The sequence below is a fragment of the Alosa alosa genome, chromosome 15 (assembly GCF_017589495.1).
Source record: "Alosa alosa isolate M-15738 ecotype Scorff River chromosome 15, AALO_Geno_1.1, whole genome shotgun sequence".
Lineage (NCBI taxonomy): Eukaryota > Metazoa > Chordata > Actinopteri > Clupeiformes > Clupeidae > Alosa > Alosa alosa.
In genome coordinates, this window is record NC_063203.1 from 22,728,245 (window position 1) to 22,745,744 (window position 17,500).

The following is a 17,500-nucleotide window of genomic DNA, read 5'->3' on the forward strand; positions in this document are numbered from 1 at the left end:
AAAAGACTAACGAAAACAGAAAGGGAGAGAAAAAAAAATCGCGCCCTAAACCACTAGCCTAGTGATAATGATCAGCATGTAGCCTACAACAGAACATGAATTAAGCTGGCGCCATGCAGTCTTTCTGAAAGTGATGGAGATAGAGCTGGATCATGAGATGCATCAGATTAACCTATGAAAGTGTATTTTCCGCTATTCCAATGGGTTGTCTCAGTTTGTTTTAGCACCAATGATTGCGGAGATATTCAAGCAAACACCATGGGATTTCGTGTTTTGACGTTTGTGCTCACCTTTCTTTGGAAAGAAGTTTATTCCAGTGCATGTAACGTAGGTCTTCAAACAGATCGGGTTGGTATGACTTTTCAACTTTGAAACTTTTATACTTTTTAAACTATTAAAGAAAATCTTTTTAAAAATCCCCATAGACTTAACATTGCCGATTATGACATCATAATACGGCCATTAAGCAATTAGAATCCTATGGCAGGTGTTCAGGGCACCTGCAGCCTCAGGCTTTAAGCATACAATCTGGGTCAATTAAGACTACACATCCTATTGCCTCTGCCCAAAACTGTTTCAAAATAAAAGTCCTCACTACAATAATCCACTGTTAAACAATGTAACCCATTAAACTACTGAACTTTTTACATTCAACTTTTAAACGGTCTACTTTTAAACTATCATTAAACTATCTATCTATTAAACTATCTATCAACAACTTTTAAGCTATCTATTCAACTTTTAAACTTTTTAAACTATATACATTCACTAGCTGTCTATCAACAACTTTTAACTTGTCATCAACTGTCAACACTTTTCATCAACTATGACTCCTACCCACTTTAGCTAGTTAGCATGGTAGCATTGCTAACATTGTTAGCATTTTTAGCAAAACTGCTAAAAATGGTTAGCTAGGTTAGCTAAGTAACATGGTTAGCATAGTTATCATGCTAGCATATTAGCATGCTAGTTAGCATTTTTAGCATAACTGCTAAAAATGATTAGCTAAGTTAGCTAAGTAACATGGTTAGCATAGTTAGCATGCTAGCATATTAGCATGCTAGTTAGCATTTTTAGCAAAACTGCTAAGTAACATGGTTAGCATAGTTAGCATGCTAACATATTAGCATGTTAGTTAGCATTTTTAGCAAAACTGCTAAAAATGATTAGCTAAGTTAGCTAAGTAACATGGTTAGCATAGTTAGCATGCTAGTTAGCATTTTTAGCAAAACTGCTCAAAATGATTAGCTAGGTTAGCTAAGTAACATGGTTAGCATAGTTAGCATGCTAACATGTTAGCATGCTAGTTAGCATAGTTAGCATAACTACTAAAAAAAATGATTAGCTAAGTTAGCTAAGTAACATGGTTAACATAGTTAACATCTTAGTTAACATAGTTAAGCATTAACTACTAAAAAATGATAAGCTTGGTTAACTAAGTCACATGGTTAACATAGTTAGCATGTTAGCATTGCTAGTTAAAGATAGTTAAGCACAAGAAAACTGCTAGAAAATGTTTAGCAAAACTGCTAGAAAATGTTAGTTAAGTTAGCTAAGTAGCATGGTTAGCATGTTAGCATTGCTAGCACTACTATAAAACATTAGCTAAGTAGCATGGTTAGCAGAATTACAAATCTTAGCATAACTGCTAGCAAACTTTAGAGCCATTCCAACTTTCAGTTATCAGTCAAATATCTACCTATACACAGCCATTAAACTATTTGAATATCAACATTCATTAAACTGCTAGAAAATGTTAGCTAAGTAGCATGGTTAGCAGGTTAGCATTACTTAGCACTGCTATAAAACAATAGCTAAGTAGCATGGTTAGCATAGTTAAAAATCTCAGCCATTAAACTATTTGAATATCAACATTCATTCAACTTCCAGTCTGTCAACAACTTTTAAACTATTTACCTTCAACTTTTAAACGGTCTACTTTTTAAACTATCATTAAACTATCTATTAAACTAGCTGTCTATCAACAACTTTTAAACTATCTACTGTCTATCAACAACTTTTAAACTATCTACAATCAGCTTTTAAACAGTCTACTTTTGAACTATCAACTTTTATTAAGCTATGCAACCACCATGTCTATCCTAGCATCACCGTAGTAACCATCTCTGTATTATCTGTTTTAACTATACATGATATTTTACATCACAACTTTAGCATTTTCATGCACTGGTAATTCCTTGGAATTGCATTTCTAGTTAGCAGTTGTTTCCCCTCATTTTGATGTCTCTCTTTTTCCTGTTTTGGCCTTTGTTTTTAGTAACCTGACTTTGCTTTCTTGGAGAAAGACATTGCACCAGCAGCACAACAATTAGCGGTCCACTACTAGCGATGCTCAACTAAATAAACAAAAGATAGACTACCTTATGAATCGTGCAAGCGGACTAAACCATTTAGCACCATAAGGGAGAGTGAGTGACCTTAGACAGTTTTCACTATGTTTTGTATACAAAATCCAGTCAGTCAAACTTTACATTTCGTCTGACATTCATTTTTACATTTAGAAGTAATTTTACAATTTGGAAGTTAAAATATTCAGGTAAAATAAATATATGGTGGAAATAAGTATTGAACACTTTTTTTTTTTTCAGTAATTAGCCTAAACGTCCAGTGAGTCTAATCGAAATTTTCACCACACATTATTTTAACACACATATAAAAAATCCAAACATAAGAGTTTTGTGTATTAAAGTGGAATGACACAGGAAAAAAAGTATTGAACGTGCCTACTGAAATTTTCTTCAATACTTTGTGGAAAAGCCTTTGTTTGTAAAGACAGCTTCAAGACATTTCCTGTATGACAAAAACGTATTAGTCGCAGTATCAGGTGTGATTTTGGTCCATTGTTCTAAACAGATTTCAGGAGTCCCTCTTGTGAATCCTGATCTTTAGTTCCAGATTACTTCCAGAACTGTTTAATTGAATTTAATTGAATTGGCTGCCTTCAAGTCTTTCTGGAGCTTTCTCCGAGTGGTCCTTGGCTCTTGGAATTGACTATCCTTCTGACTCCCTGGTCAGAATATTGCGAGGAGATCCTGTGCCCTGTGCCGGTTGCTGATGCAGTGATGTTTCTTCCACTTGGAGATAATGGCTCCCATGCTGCTTACTGGAAGATTCTGAAGTTTTGAAATGCATCTGTAACCAGTTTCATTGATATGTTTTGCAACAATAAGGTTAAAAGGTCTTGGAAGAGCTTTTTGCTTTTATCCATCATGAAATTTTCTTGTGTGACACCTTGGTAATGAAAAAACCTTTTTATAGCCCATCAATATGTAAGCTACAAACCAAGCTTATATTAATTTGCGCAGATAGAAAGGATAACTACTTACAGATTCCAGCTCGTTCCTTCCCTTTCATTGCCTTAGTGCTTTTTTTAGCGCGTTCAATACTTTTTTCCTGTGTTATTCCACTTCATTACACATGACTCTACTTATGGAGTTGTTTGGATTTTTATGTGTGGATTACCTGAGTTATTACTAATGCCTGATGAAAATGTTGTGCCCCCTGTATTCCACTTTTCAAGGGCCCTCTCCTCCATTGCCCTATACTTCCCACTTTCCCCCAGTTCGGCCCTTTAATCTGCTGAACCTTCTGCTTTCGTTTCCAAATATAAAAAAAAAACTCTCTGCAACTCAACATTGGCCTGCCTGCCTCAGCTGCCTGTGAGGGGCTTTTCAGTTGTGCTGGATAACTGTTCACTGCAAAGCGACCCAAGGATGAGTGCAACTAACTTTGAAAATCAATTACTGCTCAAACTTAAAGGAGAACTCCGTGATTTTTCACATAGATCTCCATTTCTCAACGCCCTTATCAGGCAAGTACCTCCACTCGGCGGCCATATTGCAACACTTTTGGGCGCAATTAATTGCATCTATTTCAGCAGAAATGCGTGTGCGTAAGGCTTCCGCGACACCAATCTTGCTCCAGCAGCGAGATCACAACAGATGATTGGCACGATGTCTTCACAGCACACCACATGATTGGCTCAATGTATTTTTACAACACACCACATGATTGGCTCAATGTATTCACATGTCAACGTTTTGCCGCGGAAGGGTTGTGATATGTGTAGACAACTGCCATATTGGCGTTACAAACTAACCCCATGCATTACTATCCAGGATTTTTTGAGTGCTGTATCTCCTCATTAGAAAGTCTCCCATTAGGTACCCCAAAAAAAAAAGTAACTAAGTAACTTTTACTTAAATTTTAAATTAACTACTTTTTACTTTTACTTGAGTACATTTTCAGATCGGTATTTTAACTTGTACTTGAGTAATATTTCATCAAGGTATTGGTACTTTTACTTGAGTACGATATTTTCATACTTTTTCCACCTCTGCTACTTACACTATTATACTACTATACTACAACTACTATACTACTTACACTATTATACTACTATACTACAGACTGAGGAAGTCATTTGTCCCCAGGGCCATTGAACTGTTCAATGCTTCACTTAAGGGATGAGGAGAGAAAGACTTCTCTGCATAGTCTGTCTGCCTCTTCACCCCCTCCACGTTTGGATACTGTCTGTCCACTAGCCACTTTTTACCACTGTCTTTCTGCCTCACTGTTTGCGTGCTATATTAGCACATTAGCACATATGCATAACCCCTCCCTCCATGCCACAGCCGAACTGTGGCCACACTTATACCTTTTCTTAAAATAGTTATATTGCGTATATAGAGATATAGATATATAGACTTTATTCTTGCACTGTTGCACTGTTGCACTTACTCATTTACTCATCACCATGACCACTATCACCATTGCACTCACCCACATCACCGTGACACTCACTTACACAGAGCACCTTACATCACCTTACTATGCACAGAGAATCACAGGCTCAGTCCCTGCCTCAGTCATTGCAACGCCTCTTGATTGATTAATCACCACTATGTGGATACTGTTTTTAGAATTGATTTAGATTAAGTGTTAGTTAGTATAATTTGTATTTTAGTATATTTAGTATATTCTTTATCTTCTACTGTCCTTATTGCTTAGTTGTGTTTTTATATTATATACTTTTAATTACTTTTTCTGCTGTTAGTGAATGTGTGTGTGTTGTCTGAATGCTACTGAGACCTTGAATTTCCCCTGGGGATCAATAAAGTATCTATCTATCTATCCATCTACCTAACTACTATACTACTTACACTATTATACTACTATACTACAACTACTATACTACAACTACTATACTACTTACATTATGGTACTACAATATACTAACATGTCATATGTTAATAGTAACATGCTGCACACTGCTAATAATACTAACAAAATACTAATACTAGGGTTGTGGGTTTGCGCTGGCACACCTGGTGGTGGTGGTGGTGACCTCGTCGTTGTCGTTCTCGGTGAGGACCTTGAAGAGCTGATTGAAGAGGACGGGCAGGAAGCGGATGATGACGTGGATCCGCTCCATGCTGAGGAGACCCTGCACAGAGAGCAAACCAACATTACTGATATCATCGCCAATGGCTGATCGCTTCATTCACAGGCAACGACTAAATGGACTGAAAAAAGTAAAACTATTTTTATTGCCTTATATTCCATACAAACTCATGAGCTAACCATCTAAAAGTACACAGTTCCTCTACAAAGTAATGCTGTGTATCTTAACTGAGTCTTAATCCTGCCTATGGTTAATTTAGATTTTGTATGTTTACAAAAACACAGTCCTCACAGTCCTCACCTTTAAGCAGTTAAGGAATACCTGCATCTAATATTCAACATTCAGGCCACATGACTCTTTGTCAGTTAAATCTCTCATTCTGAGTGGAAACATAACACCTGTATCCAGTTGCCATGAGAACATAAACAAACAATGTGTAATCTGTGGTCTGTATTAGTCTAGAGAAACATTCAGGGTGTTCATCTTTAAAGGGACACTAGGTAACGTTTTCATGTTAATTAATCATCTTCGTAAGATGGTAGATGGTTAAATGACCCATTACAGGGTGAATGAAGACTCTCTCGCCCGCCCCTACTGCCTGTAAGAAGAATATCCCACTTGCAAGTTCTGTGTATCCTACCCGCCGACCGAAGCAGGATCAGTTTACATCCTGCATCCAGCACAGAGGCAGGCTAACGAAACGCTAGCGATTGTTGCAAACGTGTGTATAATGGCAGAGCCAGCGAAGAAGCAGCAAAAACCCTTGACGGAAGATGCGTCTCAGGTCTCAGTAGCATACCGACAACACACACACATTCACTAACAGCAGAAAAAGTTATTAAAAGTATATAATATAAAAACACAACTAAGCAATAAGGACAGTAGAAGATAAAGAATATACTAAATATACTAAAATACAAATTATACTAACTAACACTTAATCTAAATCAATTCTAAAAACAGTATCCACATAGTGGTGATTAATCAATCAAGAGGGGGAGTTTCGTAGAGAAAAAGCATCAAGCTTGTCTGGTGTCCCTTTAAGTAGTTGAGTAATGCCTTCATCTCATAATCAACAGTTTGGCTAGTCTGTGCTACTTGGACATAGTGACTGAAAGCTGCAGGCTTTGTAGATTATTCATGTTCAAGCAGTTGCTGTTTCTAATAGTTTATGCTAGGCTAATGTAAGGCAGCATAGGCTGGTATCTGCTATTTGGGCAGGCTTAGTGGGCTGGTGCTCACCTTCAAGCAGTTGAGGAAGTTTGAGGTAGGTGGCTGAGAGAGCTCTGTCTCTCGTTTGTGGCACTGCTGGAAGAAGCGGTTCAAGTGGGGGTCCTGCCAAGGAGGAAGAAAACCAAAACACACAGCTCAGTTCCTGCCTAGGCCAACTACAGGAAGTCAAATAACGTGAGACGTAGTCCATGGCTTACAGTACCTGAGTGTAGACTGTGGACAGCACTTGGGTGGACAGCTTGAAGATGGCCTTCCCACCATCGACCCACTTCAGGTCAGAGCCATTCTGTAAAGATGCCAAAAGCCAAAGGTCATTAGTCTCGGTACGACATCACAGATTGCTTTCACATGCACACCAGTATCCAGGTTATGAGGCCTATCCCGTTATGAGGACACACACACACACACACACACACACACACACACACAAACACACACACACACACACACTCATATTATCCAGGGTACAAACATGTGTGCAGAAAAAACACACAGCAACATTGGAGAAGCCTGCTCGATATCCAGACACACACACACACACACACACACACACACACACACACACACACACACACACACACACACACACACACACACAAACACACAAACACACACACACACACACACCTTGGCTACTAAATCCAGACACTCCAGACACACACACTGAGACACACACCCTCTCTCTCTCTCTCTCTCTCTCTCTCTCACACACACACAAACACACAGACACACACACCTTGGCTACTAAATCCAGACACTCCAGACACATACACTGAGACACACACCCTCTCTCTCCCTTTTTCTCTCTCACACACACACACACACACACCTGGGCTACTAAATCCAGACACTCCAGACACATACACTGAGACACACACCCTCTCTCTCTCTCTCTCTCTCCTTTTTCTCTCACACACACACACACACACACACACACACATACACACACACACACACACACACACCTTGGAGGAGCCAGGCTCCTTAATGGCCAGGTAGCCTGTAGGGAGAGTGCAGGAGACGGACACGCTGAACTCCTGGGAGGAGAGACGCCCGTCCTTCAGCAGAGGCAGCCAGGCATAGCCAACTGCAGAACACACACACACACACACACACACACACACACACACACACACACACACACACACACACACACACACACACACACACACACACACACACATGCAGTGTTAGAGCAAGGTGCAGCCTACTGACAGACAAACACTTGTCACAATAGACACCCACACAGAGGAAATAATGAACACAGAACTGACCCAGAAATACCATCAAAGCCAGACAAGAGATTTCATATTAACATGGCAAAAAAGAGATGTATATGCACACCCCATATTGCAAAACCAACAATAAAACAGTCATTCACCTCTTATTCTCATGGTACACGTTACGGTACGCTACTTCTTCAACTCTTAAGGTCTTGGATGCGTGTTTGATAAGTATATCAAAGACGCCACGCTACGGTTTTACAACAGAGTAAAACTTCAACTCCTAAGGTCTTGGATGCGTGTTCCAAATGTAAGAACGTAAACATTATCTGGAGGCTGGGTCCTTTCGCTCTAAGAGCATGTGCTGGGTCCTGTACCTGGGGTTTCCAAAGCCTCCTTCTTCTTGGAGCTGGTCTTGGCGTTGATGTCGCAGGTGACGTGGTGGAAGGAGAAGAGGAGGTGGTGCTTCTCATGGAGGTCTGTAGGCAGCTCGATCTTCACCTGGACCAGAGACAGGCAGAAAGAGGGACACAGAATCACACAGAATCACACATCACGCGTGATCCATATACTATACATTACAATCTATAGAAGTAACACCCTATACTATACAATCTTCACCTGGACCAGACTGAGGCAGAGGGACACATCTTCAGAGACTACACAGTCATATTATGCTTACATACTGTACAATATTCACCTGATCAGACTAGGAAGTGTTGCAAATTACATACATAAACTCAAAACATTATAACGTATATGTTTATATGTTAGTCTGTTTATTCCCCATAGAGTATCCAATCCTCTGTATTAGACCAAAAGCTTAACATGTATCTCTATACATACAAAGGCTCTGTCACTTTAGCCAAATGACACACAGGCTAGTCTCTGTGTCTCTAGAACCTCCATAGCTATCCAAGTCAATGTGCACCCTGGCCCTTGGTTCCATGGTTCTGAAGCAAACACACACCTCATCATAGAAATCTGGGTTCTGTGAGTGGTGTAGAACCGTGGACAATGCAGCTGTGGTGAAAACTGGGCCTCCTGGCTTTCCGTAAATACACTGAGGAAGCAAAATTGGGAAATAAGATTTATAATAAAAAAAGACCCGACCACCCAAACAACCACTCTGTGCGGTAACAGTGAACGGAACAGTGGCCGATAACAGAACTCTTACCTGAAGAGCTTTTGCGTGTTCTTCATCTGAGTTCCGGAACTCCACACAAACAGCAATGTTCCTCGCCTGTAAAATAGGAAGACAGTCATCTTTTCTGTTGAAATATAAGCACTTCTGTCACGGACTATGTTTATCTCCACGAATGCTATTACATGCTTATAAATGCTATTACATCTTCTTAACCCATTAGTCATATTCCTGCTCATATTACACATATGAAGGGTCATATCATCTGAGCAGGTGATCCCTAAGGCTGTGATCCCCCCACCCCCCAAATCTCCTGCCCCCGCCCTTCAGTAATGTTCAAATCAGACGGCATGGTTAAAATAGTTTCTCCACATCTGAGTAAATCTTATCATCTCATGTTAACTCCACATACACACATCCTGAGATGGGATTCTTAAGAGTGGGGCTGCTGCACTGCTGCCTACCTTGGCGAAGCTCTTCTGGCTGTCGTACTTGAGGTGCCGGGGGTAGACGTAGATGTGGTTGCGGTAGACGCGGTATGGCTGGGCGAACTTGGCCGACTCCTGCAGGAACTCGTCCACCTCCACAGAGGCCGTGTGCGCGCTGCAGTCCTCAAACGGCTTTATGGGGACGTACGAGGACGTCACACAGTCTGAGACACACACACGCACACACACACACACACACACACACACACACACACACACACACACACACACACACACACACACACACAAACACACACACACACACTATTAAGTATATCAAAGAACATTGCAGAACCCTTTTGATTTTTTTATATATAAAAATATAGATTTAGAATGCTGAAGTAAAAGTACAGTGCTTGCAATAATAATATATAATTTCAATCACACCTCAATCATACAATATTTGTAAGCAATACTTAAACAACAGGCTAAACAGGTAGCAGACTCACTAGGATGCTCCAGGGGCACACAGTCCACGGTGACCTCCAGATTACCTGGGATGGTCTGGAGCTTACTGGTCTTCTCCGCCACACACACACACACACACACACACACACACACACACACACACACACACACACACACACACACACACACACACAGACACAGACACGCACACAAATTAAATCCATTTCACATTCAGTTTGGTCTTTTACTGACAGCTTCAGAGATCAGTATTCAGGTATCAGATTCATTAAACAAACTAAACTAAACTTCTAATAAATCCTATATAACAAGTACCAACATGTTATTCTGTCTCATAGGGACCGATATTGGCTGATGCACTAATATACTTCCTGTATTAAGAGATCATCTTCATCAGGTAATCCCTAATCCCTGTTTCTCCATTCCACTAGACAGCAGCTATACACTCTCTGTAACAAGTAGCTACATGGTATTACTCTGACTGCCACTGCTTACAAACCCTTTATAACAAGTACCAACACGTGGCTCCATGCGATGGGGACCGGACTGAGTGACTGGCTGCTGTGTTTGCATACCTCCTGAATTCAGAGATCAGCTTGATCAGGTCATCAGTGGAGATCTTGTTGCTCTCCTGTTTGAAGAGCGGTGAGAAGCGAGACTCCCTGTCCACCATGCCCTGGTTATCCTTAAACACAGATCTGATGCAGGGAGAGAGAGAGAGATAGATATATAGAGATAGATAGAGAGATAGAGAGAGAGAGATATATATATATATATATATATATAAGAGAGAGAGATAGAAAGTAGACAGAGAGATATATGAAGAGAGAGAGAGCGAGATGGTATATATATATAGAGAGAAAGATTGGAGAGAGAAGTTTAAACACTCATCCCTTGAAAAACATGGTGTATGACAACATTCATTCTGGACATCCTGCAAGAGTGCAGGAGCCACTGGGATTTGAATGGGGGAGTGAGAGAGACAGCGGGAGTGGAAACGGAGAGAAAGAAAGAGAGGAAGAGAGATAGAAGGCAAGAGATGGAATGGAGGATAGGAGAGGCAGGAGAGGGGGAAGAGACTGTTTATGTGAAATACTTTCATGAAAAGGGATCTGGTGTTTTGTGAGGATCCAGCTAGTTGGCAACAAGAATTCTTCCCAGAGGTAGTGCTTTGGGACTCACACACACACACACACACACACACACACACACACACACACACACACACACGCATACACTTTGACACACAGACACACACACGACACACACACACACACACACAAACACGCACGCACACACACACACACACACACACTTTGACCCAGTACTCACCGGACAGACCAGGCGAATGGCATGCGATACTTCCCCAACTTGCTACAGAAATGCTTATTGGCCTTCAGCATCTTCTGGGCCGTCTGTTAGTATGCATGAGAAAGAGAAGAAGAGAGAGAGAGAGAGAAAGAGAGAGAGAGAGAGACAGATAGGATGCAGGAAACAGTAGTTTATTTGGACTTCAATCCCCATGAAAAATGGACAGAAATCTACCTTGACCTAGATACGGGTAGGGATTAAGGCGAACAGAGGAGTTGTGATTTTGGCCCGCGTACAGGTCGCCTGCTCCAGCGCTCCAGAACAAAAGCCAGATTTCTGACATTTCGGGACGGGGGATGAGGGGGAATTCTGGGTCGCTCCGAGGGAAAAACGTATTCAAAAACCATCTGCCCGCCTAGCGCACCGCGAAGCAGCTTAAAGCTAAAGCCGCACAGAGGCCGGCGAGCAGGAGCGCTACCTACAGCAGCGTGCTTCCAATAACAGGGCCTTGCTTTGTGAAAGAAAGCACACGCTTTCCTCTTCCCACTTTTCCCTCTTCTTCTTACAATTTAATGGCTTTTCCATCCACCACCCATCAAACAGTGAAAGCATACAGAACATGAAATGTACGTATGTATGTATAGAGAGAACATGGAATGTACGTACTGTACAGGCTTGGAATTTCCCATTCTGGGGGCAAGGCCACTTGGCCTTCAGTTGGGCATATTTGGTGGGGGGCACAAAGGCCACATGTCAGGGCACCAAGGCCAAAGTTAACTATACAGTAGTAGGCTATAAAAATTATCAAAGTTTTATTTAGCCTATTCACTGCAGTAGACCTGCATCATTGTATGAAACATTACAAAAACATGAAACATGACATCATCTGATCATCTAATAAAAACAGATATCTAGGCTATATATAAAATTTATTTTATATTTGGCCTGCTATGAAATCATGTATTGAACAATTTAAATTTAAGCACAGCTCAGCTTTAAGAAACTCAAATAGCCTAGATGCATGCTTAGCATTTTGTGATCATTAAGGCTACTTTCACAAACTCTTAGTCAGTTGTCCTCTGATTTACCAATATCTAGGCGATATTTGTAACATTTATTTTGTATTTGGCCCGTTATGAAATCATGTGGAACAATTTAAACACATTGTAAAACTTAAAGCCCAAATTTGAGACATCCATGCATGTCGAAATTTACTGCAAATTCAAAACTGGATTACTCTGGAACGTCTAACTGTACAGGGACTGCTTTACACTTTTGTGTTCGGTAAGGTCTGCTGTTTATTCTGATATGTGGTTTGTCATGTGTTAAAAGAAGGGTTCGTGGAAGTATTCTACCGAGATGAATGGGTAGGGAGATCATGGACGCAAAACCTTCAATAGAATGTATTATTAAATTAAATTATATCATTTACTTTTTCGCGAACCGCTCAACACACCATTATCGGGCTAACATCGCTTAAAAAGCTGAGCAAAAAAGCTCTTTCATGTGATACTTGTGATGTCTGTGTGATGAATAGGCTAGTTCAAGTAGTAGTTCAACTGAGAAGAATGGGTGAATTTGGACGACTTTCTTGCGCTGTCACTTTCTCTACCGCGTAAAAGACTAAATTAATTTGGCGCCTGTGAATGCTAAGATTATTTTGACAGGCCACAGGCTAAATAAAAAAAATCGCTATTAGTAGGACACAAAGCAGAATATTGAAAGGGGGCACCAAGGCCACCGTGGCCTGTAAACCTATGATTTTCAATGGGGCTTCATCGGGTAACGCCAAGGGGCCACGACGGCCATGGGTCAGGGGTGTTTCTGAAATTCCTACCCTGGTACTGTATGTATGTACAGTATAGAGAGTAGTAACCGCATAACACTGATGGTACAGTGAATAAAGGAAAGTACACGGGCCTGTTCCTTATGCATGTAAATACTGTGTCATTTTTTTGTGTGACCATTTAAACACTTACTTGTGCTATGTTGATGACATCCTAAATCTGCACTCATTAACTGTTAACTATCTCCTAATTAGCTGGTGAGTTTGTCTCTGATCTGGCATGACTTTAGCTCTGATCTGGCCTTGATCTGGCATGAGTCTGGCCCTGGTCTGGCGTGATTGTGTGTGGCGGTGAGGACACACTACCTTGCTGGAGTCTGCGTTCTTGATGTAGGGCTCCGCTCCACTGGTGATGTTTCCCATCAGCACCTTCTCCACCCTCGCCACCAGAACGATGTCTGTGTGCGGGTTAGTGACTGAGAAGATGGCCTTTACCAGGGAAGAGATGGATACACAAACACACACACACACACACACACACACACACACACACACACATTTTAATGCTTTTATTTGGACCCTAACACAGGGGAAGATTCACAGATCCAAACATTGAAGGAAGTAAGAAAGTTACACACTTAGGCAGGTCTGATCAAACACAGAATGCATTGTGATATTTTCATTCTGAACTGCATGATTATGGGTAATAATAGCACACACACATATCACAAAGCACAAATACACGTTTGTAGACAGCATATTTTCACACACACACACACACACACACACACACACACACACACACACACACACACAGACACACACACACCTGTTTGGGGAAGCGTAGCCAGTTGTCCAGGTCCTGGCTCAGATGGCAGTCGCCTGGTTTCTTGTCGTTGGGGGGGCCCAGTCCGTTCTCCTGCGGTGCCGACCCCCCTGTCCCACTCAGCATCTGGCGTACGTTCTCGTGGTTCAGGTCCACGTGGAAGTCCGCCGACAACTTCCTTCCCTCCCGCACGTCGAACAGCGCCACCGTCACGAAGAACGGCTCGATCTGTCCGGACAGAACCAGATCTGAGCATCACAGCCCACACATACTGTACACTCAGGATCGCAGGTACCGCAGTGGACTAAAGACTTGCACCTCTCGCGTCACGTCACAACACGCTGCAAAATTGTAGCTCAAGTCCAGCGCCGAAATTAACATTTCACTACAGCACATGTCACCTGAACACTGGGCCTTTTTCAGTTGCACTAGGCCTGTCAAACGTCAAACGCCAAACATCAAACGTCAACAAAATATTAAACTATCACTGAAGCCCAGAGGCCGTCACAAACCAATGGCAGAGCCCCAGAGGACAGCTGATGACCATATATGGCCCAGGGATACATGGTGGCCTAACACCATATCTCAGTAAGGTGCAAAACCAACCTCTACAACACACTAGAGCCAGACAGTGCAAAACTACACACATACTGTACATAACAACTGGCCATTCAAATACAAGGATACAAGGATACAAAGGAAGTTTATTGTCACATGCATATAGTTACTGGAAGTAAGAAATGCAGTGAAATTATGTCTGGTGTCAGCCTATTTGTGCATTAATGGGGGTAAAAAGTGCAGTAGAAGAGGGGTTTAGTAGATTAATGGCAAGGGCTGCATAAAAAAAAGTGGGGGAGGATTGGGATTGGTGGGGGCACCAACAAGGAGCAACCTAAGAGCAACAGGGCAAGGAAAAACCCCTTACCAAGGAAGAAACCCTGGGCAGATCCACGGCTCAAGGGGCTAACCCAACTGCCAGGGTCTTGTGTGTGTGTGTTGGGGATGACAGGGGAGATGGGATAGTGTGCTGTGTATGTGGGGAGAGGGCAGTGTGCAATATGTGTGAGAAGCTTCCCATGAGACAATGTGCTGTGTATTGGGCAGTGTGCTGTGGGCATGTTGGGGATGTGTGTTGGAGAAGCTTCCTGATGAAATAATGTGCTGTGTATGTAGGGGGGCAGGGACTTACCATTGCAAGCAGAGTACCTGTATGTAATGTATGTGGGAGTGATGACAGTGAAGATGTGTGTGTGTGGGAGGGGAGGGGAGCAGTGACTGTGTGTGTGTGTGTGTGTAGTGTGTAGGTGGGTAGGTGGGGGCAGTGTGCTGTGGGGCATGTAGAGGATGTGTGTTGGAGAAGATCCTGAAGACAATGTGCTGTGTATGTGGGGGGGGGGTGCAGCAAGTATGTAGAGGAGGCTTACTGTAGCAAGCAGCAGTGCTGTATGTGAAGTGATGACAGTGGATGTAAGTGTGTGTGTTTGGGGGTCAGGACTTACTATTGCAAGCAGAGTACTGTATGTAATGTATGTGATGATGACAGGAAAGATGTGTGTGTGGGCGGGAGTGGAGCAGGACTGTGTGTGTGTGTGTGTGTGTGTGTGTGTGTGGGTAGGTGGGGCAGTGTGCTGTAAGTATGTAGAGGATGTGTGTTGAGAAGATCCTGAAGACAATGTGCTGTGTATGGGGGCAGTGGCAAGTATGTAGAGGAGTGCTGTATGTATGTGAAGTGATGACAGTGATGATGTAAGTGTGTGTGGGTGGGGATGGGGTGGGGGGGGGGGTGGGGGGGCAGAAAGGCTAGGCAATCAAGGACATGGGTAGATGGAGGAGAAATCAAAATAATAAATAAAAAGTGTGCAAAAGTTGGAGAAAGTCAGATATGTGTGTGTGTGTGTGTGTGTGTGTGTGTGTGTGTGTGTGTGTTTTGACGCAGGGATGAAATAAGAAAATAAATAAAAGGTCTGTAGCATAGGGAGAGGGATGTAAAAGTGCTAAAAAGTCTTGTAGGTGTGTGTGGGTGTGTGTGTGTGTGTGTGGGGTCATGAGTGCTGAGGAGGAATGAGTGCAAAGTCAGTATAGTGTGAGTTCAGAGTTGGGGTTTGAACTGGAGGAGGAATGTGTGCAAAAGTCAGTATAGTGTGAGTTCCTGAGTCCCCTCTCAGTTCTGGCTTTGTGACTACATAGGCGCTCTTCTTGAGTTCAGCCGGTAGGAATAATCCATTGTTGGGGATGAGAAGAGTCCTTCAGAATCTTTTGGGCTCTTAGGAGTACTCTTCTGGGAATAGATATCTTGTAGAGCAGGGAGTTGAGTTCTTATAGTACGCTCAGCTGAGCACTACTCTCTGCAGAGTACTACAATCCTAACTGTGGAGTTCCCATACCAGGTGATGATGCTACCAGTTAGAACACTCTCAACCGGGCTGAAGTGTAGAAGGCCTTCATGATGGATGTAGAAACTTTGAATCTCCTTAGCTGGACTAAGGAAGTAGAGTCGTTGTCTGACTTCTTCAGAACATATTGAGTGTTAACAGTCCATGTTAAGTCTTCAGTAATGTGGACACCAAGGTATTTAAAACTTGTGACTCTCTCTACAGGTTGCCCGCGATCATTAGTGGGTGTAACTGTAGTTCTGCTGCTGCCTTCTGTAATCCACTACCATTTCCCTTGGTTTTATTGATATTCAGTGTCAAGCTTGTTAGATTGACAATTCACTGTGCCACCTCATCAACCTGATCCAAGTAGAACTGTTCATTGTTGTTACTAATCAGGCCCAAGATCACTGTGTCATCTGCAAACTTGATGATGGAGGTATGACTACTCGTTGGCTTTGCAGTCATGTGTGTAGATGTTTGCACAGCAGTGGACTCAAAACACAGCCTTGGGGAGCACCAGTGCTGATGGTTAATGAGTCAGATGTCAGACCCCCCACTCCAACCACTTGTGAACGGTTGGTGAGGAAGTCAAATATCCAGTGACACAGGGTGGTGTTCAGTCCTAAGGCCTTCATCTTTGTGACCAAGGTGAGAGGGTACTATCGTGTTGAATATGAACTAAAGTCAATGAACAGCATCCTCACATAATTCCCATTCCCTCCAGGTGAGTTAAGGTGGTGTGCATGAGGTTTGAGATGGCATCCTCTGTAGACCTGTTGGCTCTGTAAGCAAATTCGAGGGGGTCGAAGGAGGTGGGAGGGATGAGCAGATAATGTTTTTCACAAGCTTCTCAAAACACTTCATCACTGTAGACGTCAGGGCTACTAGGCGGTAGTCATTCAGACATGATGGACTTTTTGTTTTCGGTACTGGAACAATAACAGACTGCTTGAGGCAAGTAGGGAACTGGTCTCTTGAGCCAATGATGTGTTAAAGATATAAGTGAACACAGGAGCTAACTGAGCAGCGAGGATTTCAAAAACCCTGTTAGAAAGTCCATCCGGTCCAGTAGCTTTTTCTACAATTTACCCTCCTAAAGGCATTGCTCACATCAACCTCAGAGACACAGAAAGGTGCATCCTCATTTGCTTCGGCACATGCTGCAGCTAGTCCAATATAGTCTGTGTTTTTCATGTCAAAGCGAGCATAAAAAGCATTAAGTTCGTCAGGAGGGCTTTACTCACATTCATCATAGGAGGGGAC

At 42.3% G+C, this 17,500-nt stretch overlaps 1 protein-coding gene across 9 annotated transcripts in view; it reads right to left on the reverse strand.

The window, feature by feature from the left end:
- dock10 (dedicator of cytokinesis 10) overlaps nt 1-17,500 on the reverse strand; it is a 139,963-nt gene that overhangs the window by 35,034 nt on the left and 87,429 nt on the right. For all 9 annotated transcript variants that reach the window (XM_048265304.1, XM_048265309.1, XM_048265310.1 and 6 more), the window contains exons 12-24: nt 13,866-14,090; nt 13,403-13,525; nt 11,272-11,354; nt 10,515-10,637; nt 9,963-10,042; nt 9,490-9,677; nt 9,059-9,124; nt 8,852-8,944; nt 8,259-8,382; nt 7,624-7,745; nt 6,861-6,944; nt 6,668-6,760; nt 5,349-5,467 (exon numbers count right to left, since the gene is read on the reverse strand). In XM_048265304.1, coding sequence (XP_048121261.1) covers nt 5,349-5,467; nt 6,668-6,760; nt 6,861-6,944; nt 7,624-7,745; nt 8,259-8,382; nt 8,852-8,944; nt 9,059-9,124; nt 9,490-9,677; nt 9,963-10,042; nt 10,515-10,637; nt 11,272-11,354; nt 13,403-13,525; nt 13,866-14,090 — 1,523 coding nt within the window. The remainder of the gene's footprint in view (nt 1-5,348; nt 5,468-6,667; nt 6,761-6,860; nt 6,945-7,623; nt 7,746-8,258; nt 8,383-8,851; nt 8,945-9,058; nt 9,125-9,489; nt 9,678-9,962; nt 10,043-10,514; nt 10,638-11,271; nt 11,355-13,402; nt 13,526-13,865; nt 14,091-17,500) is intronic.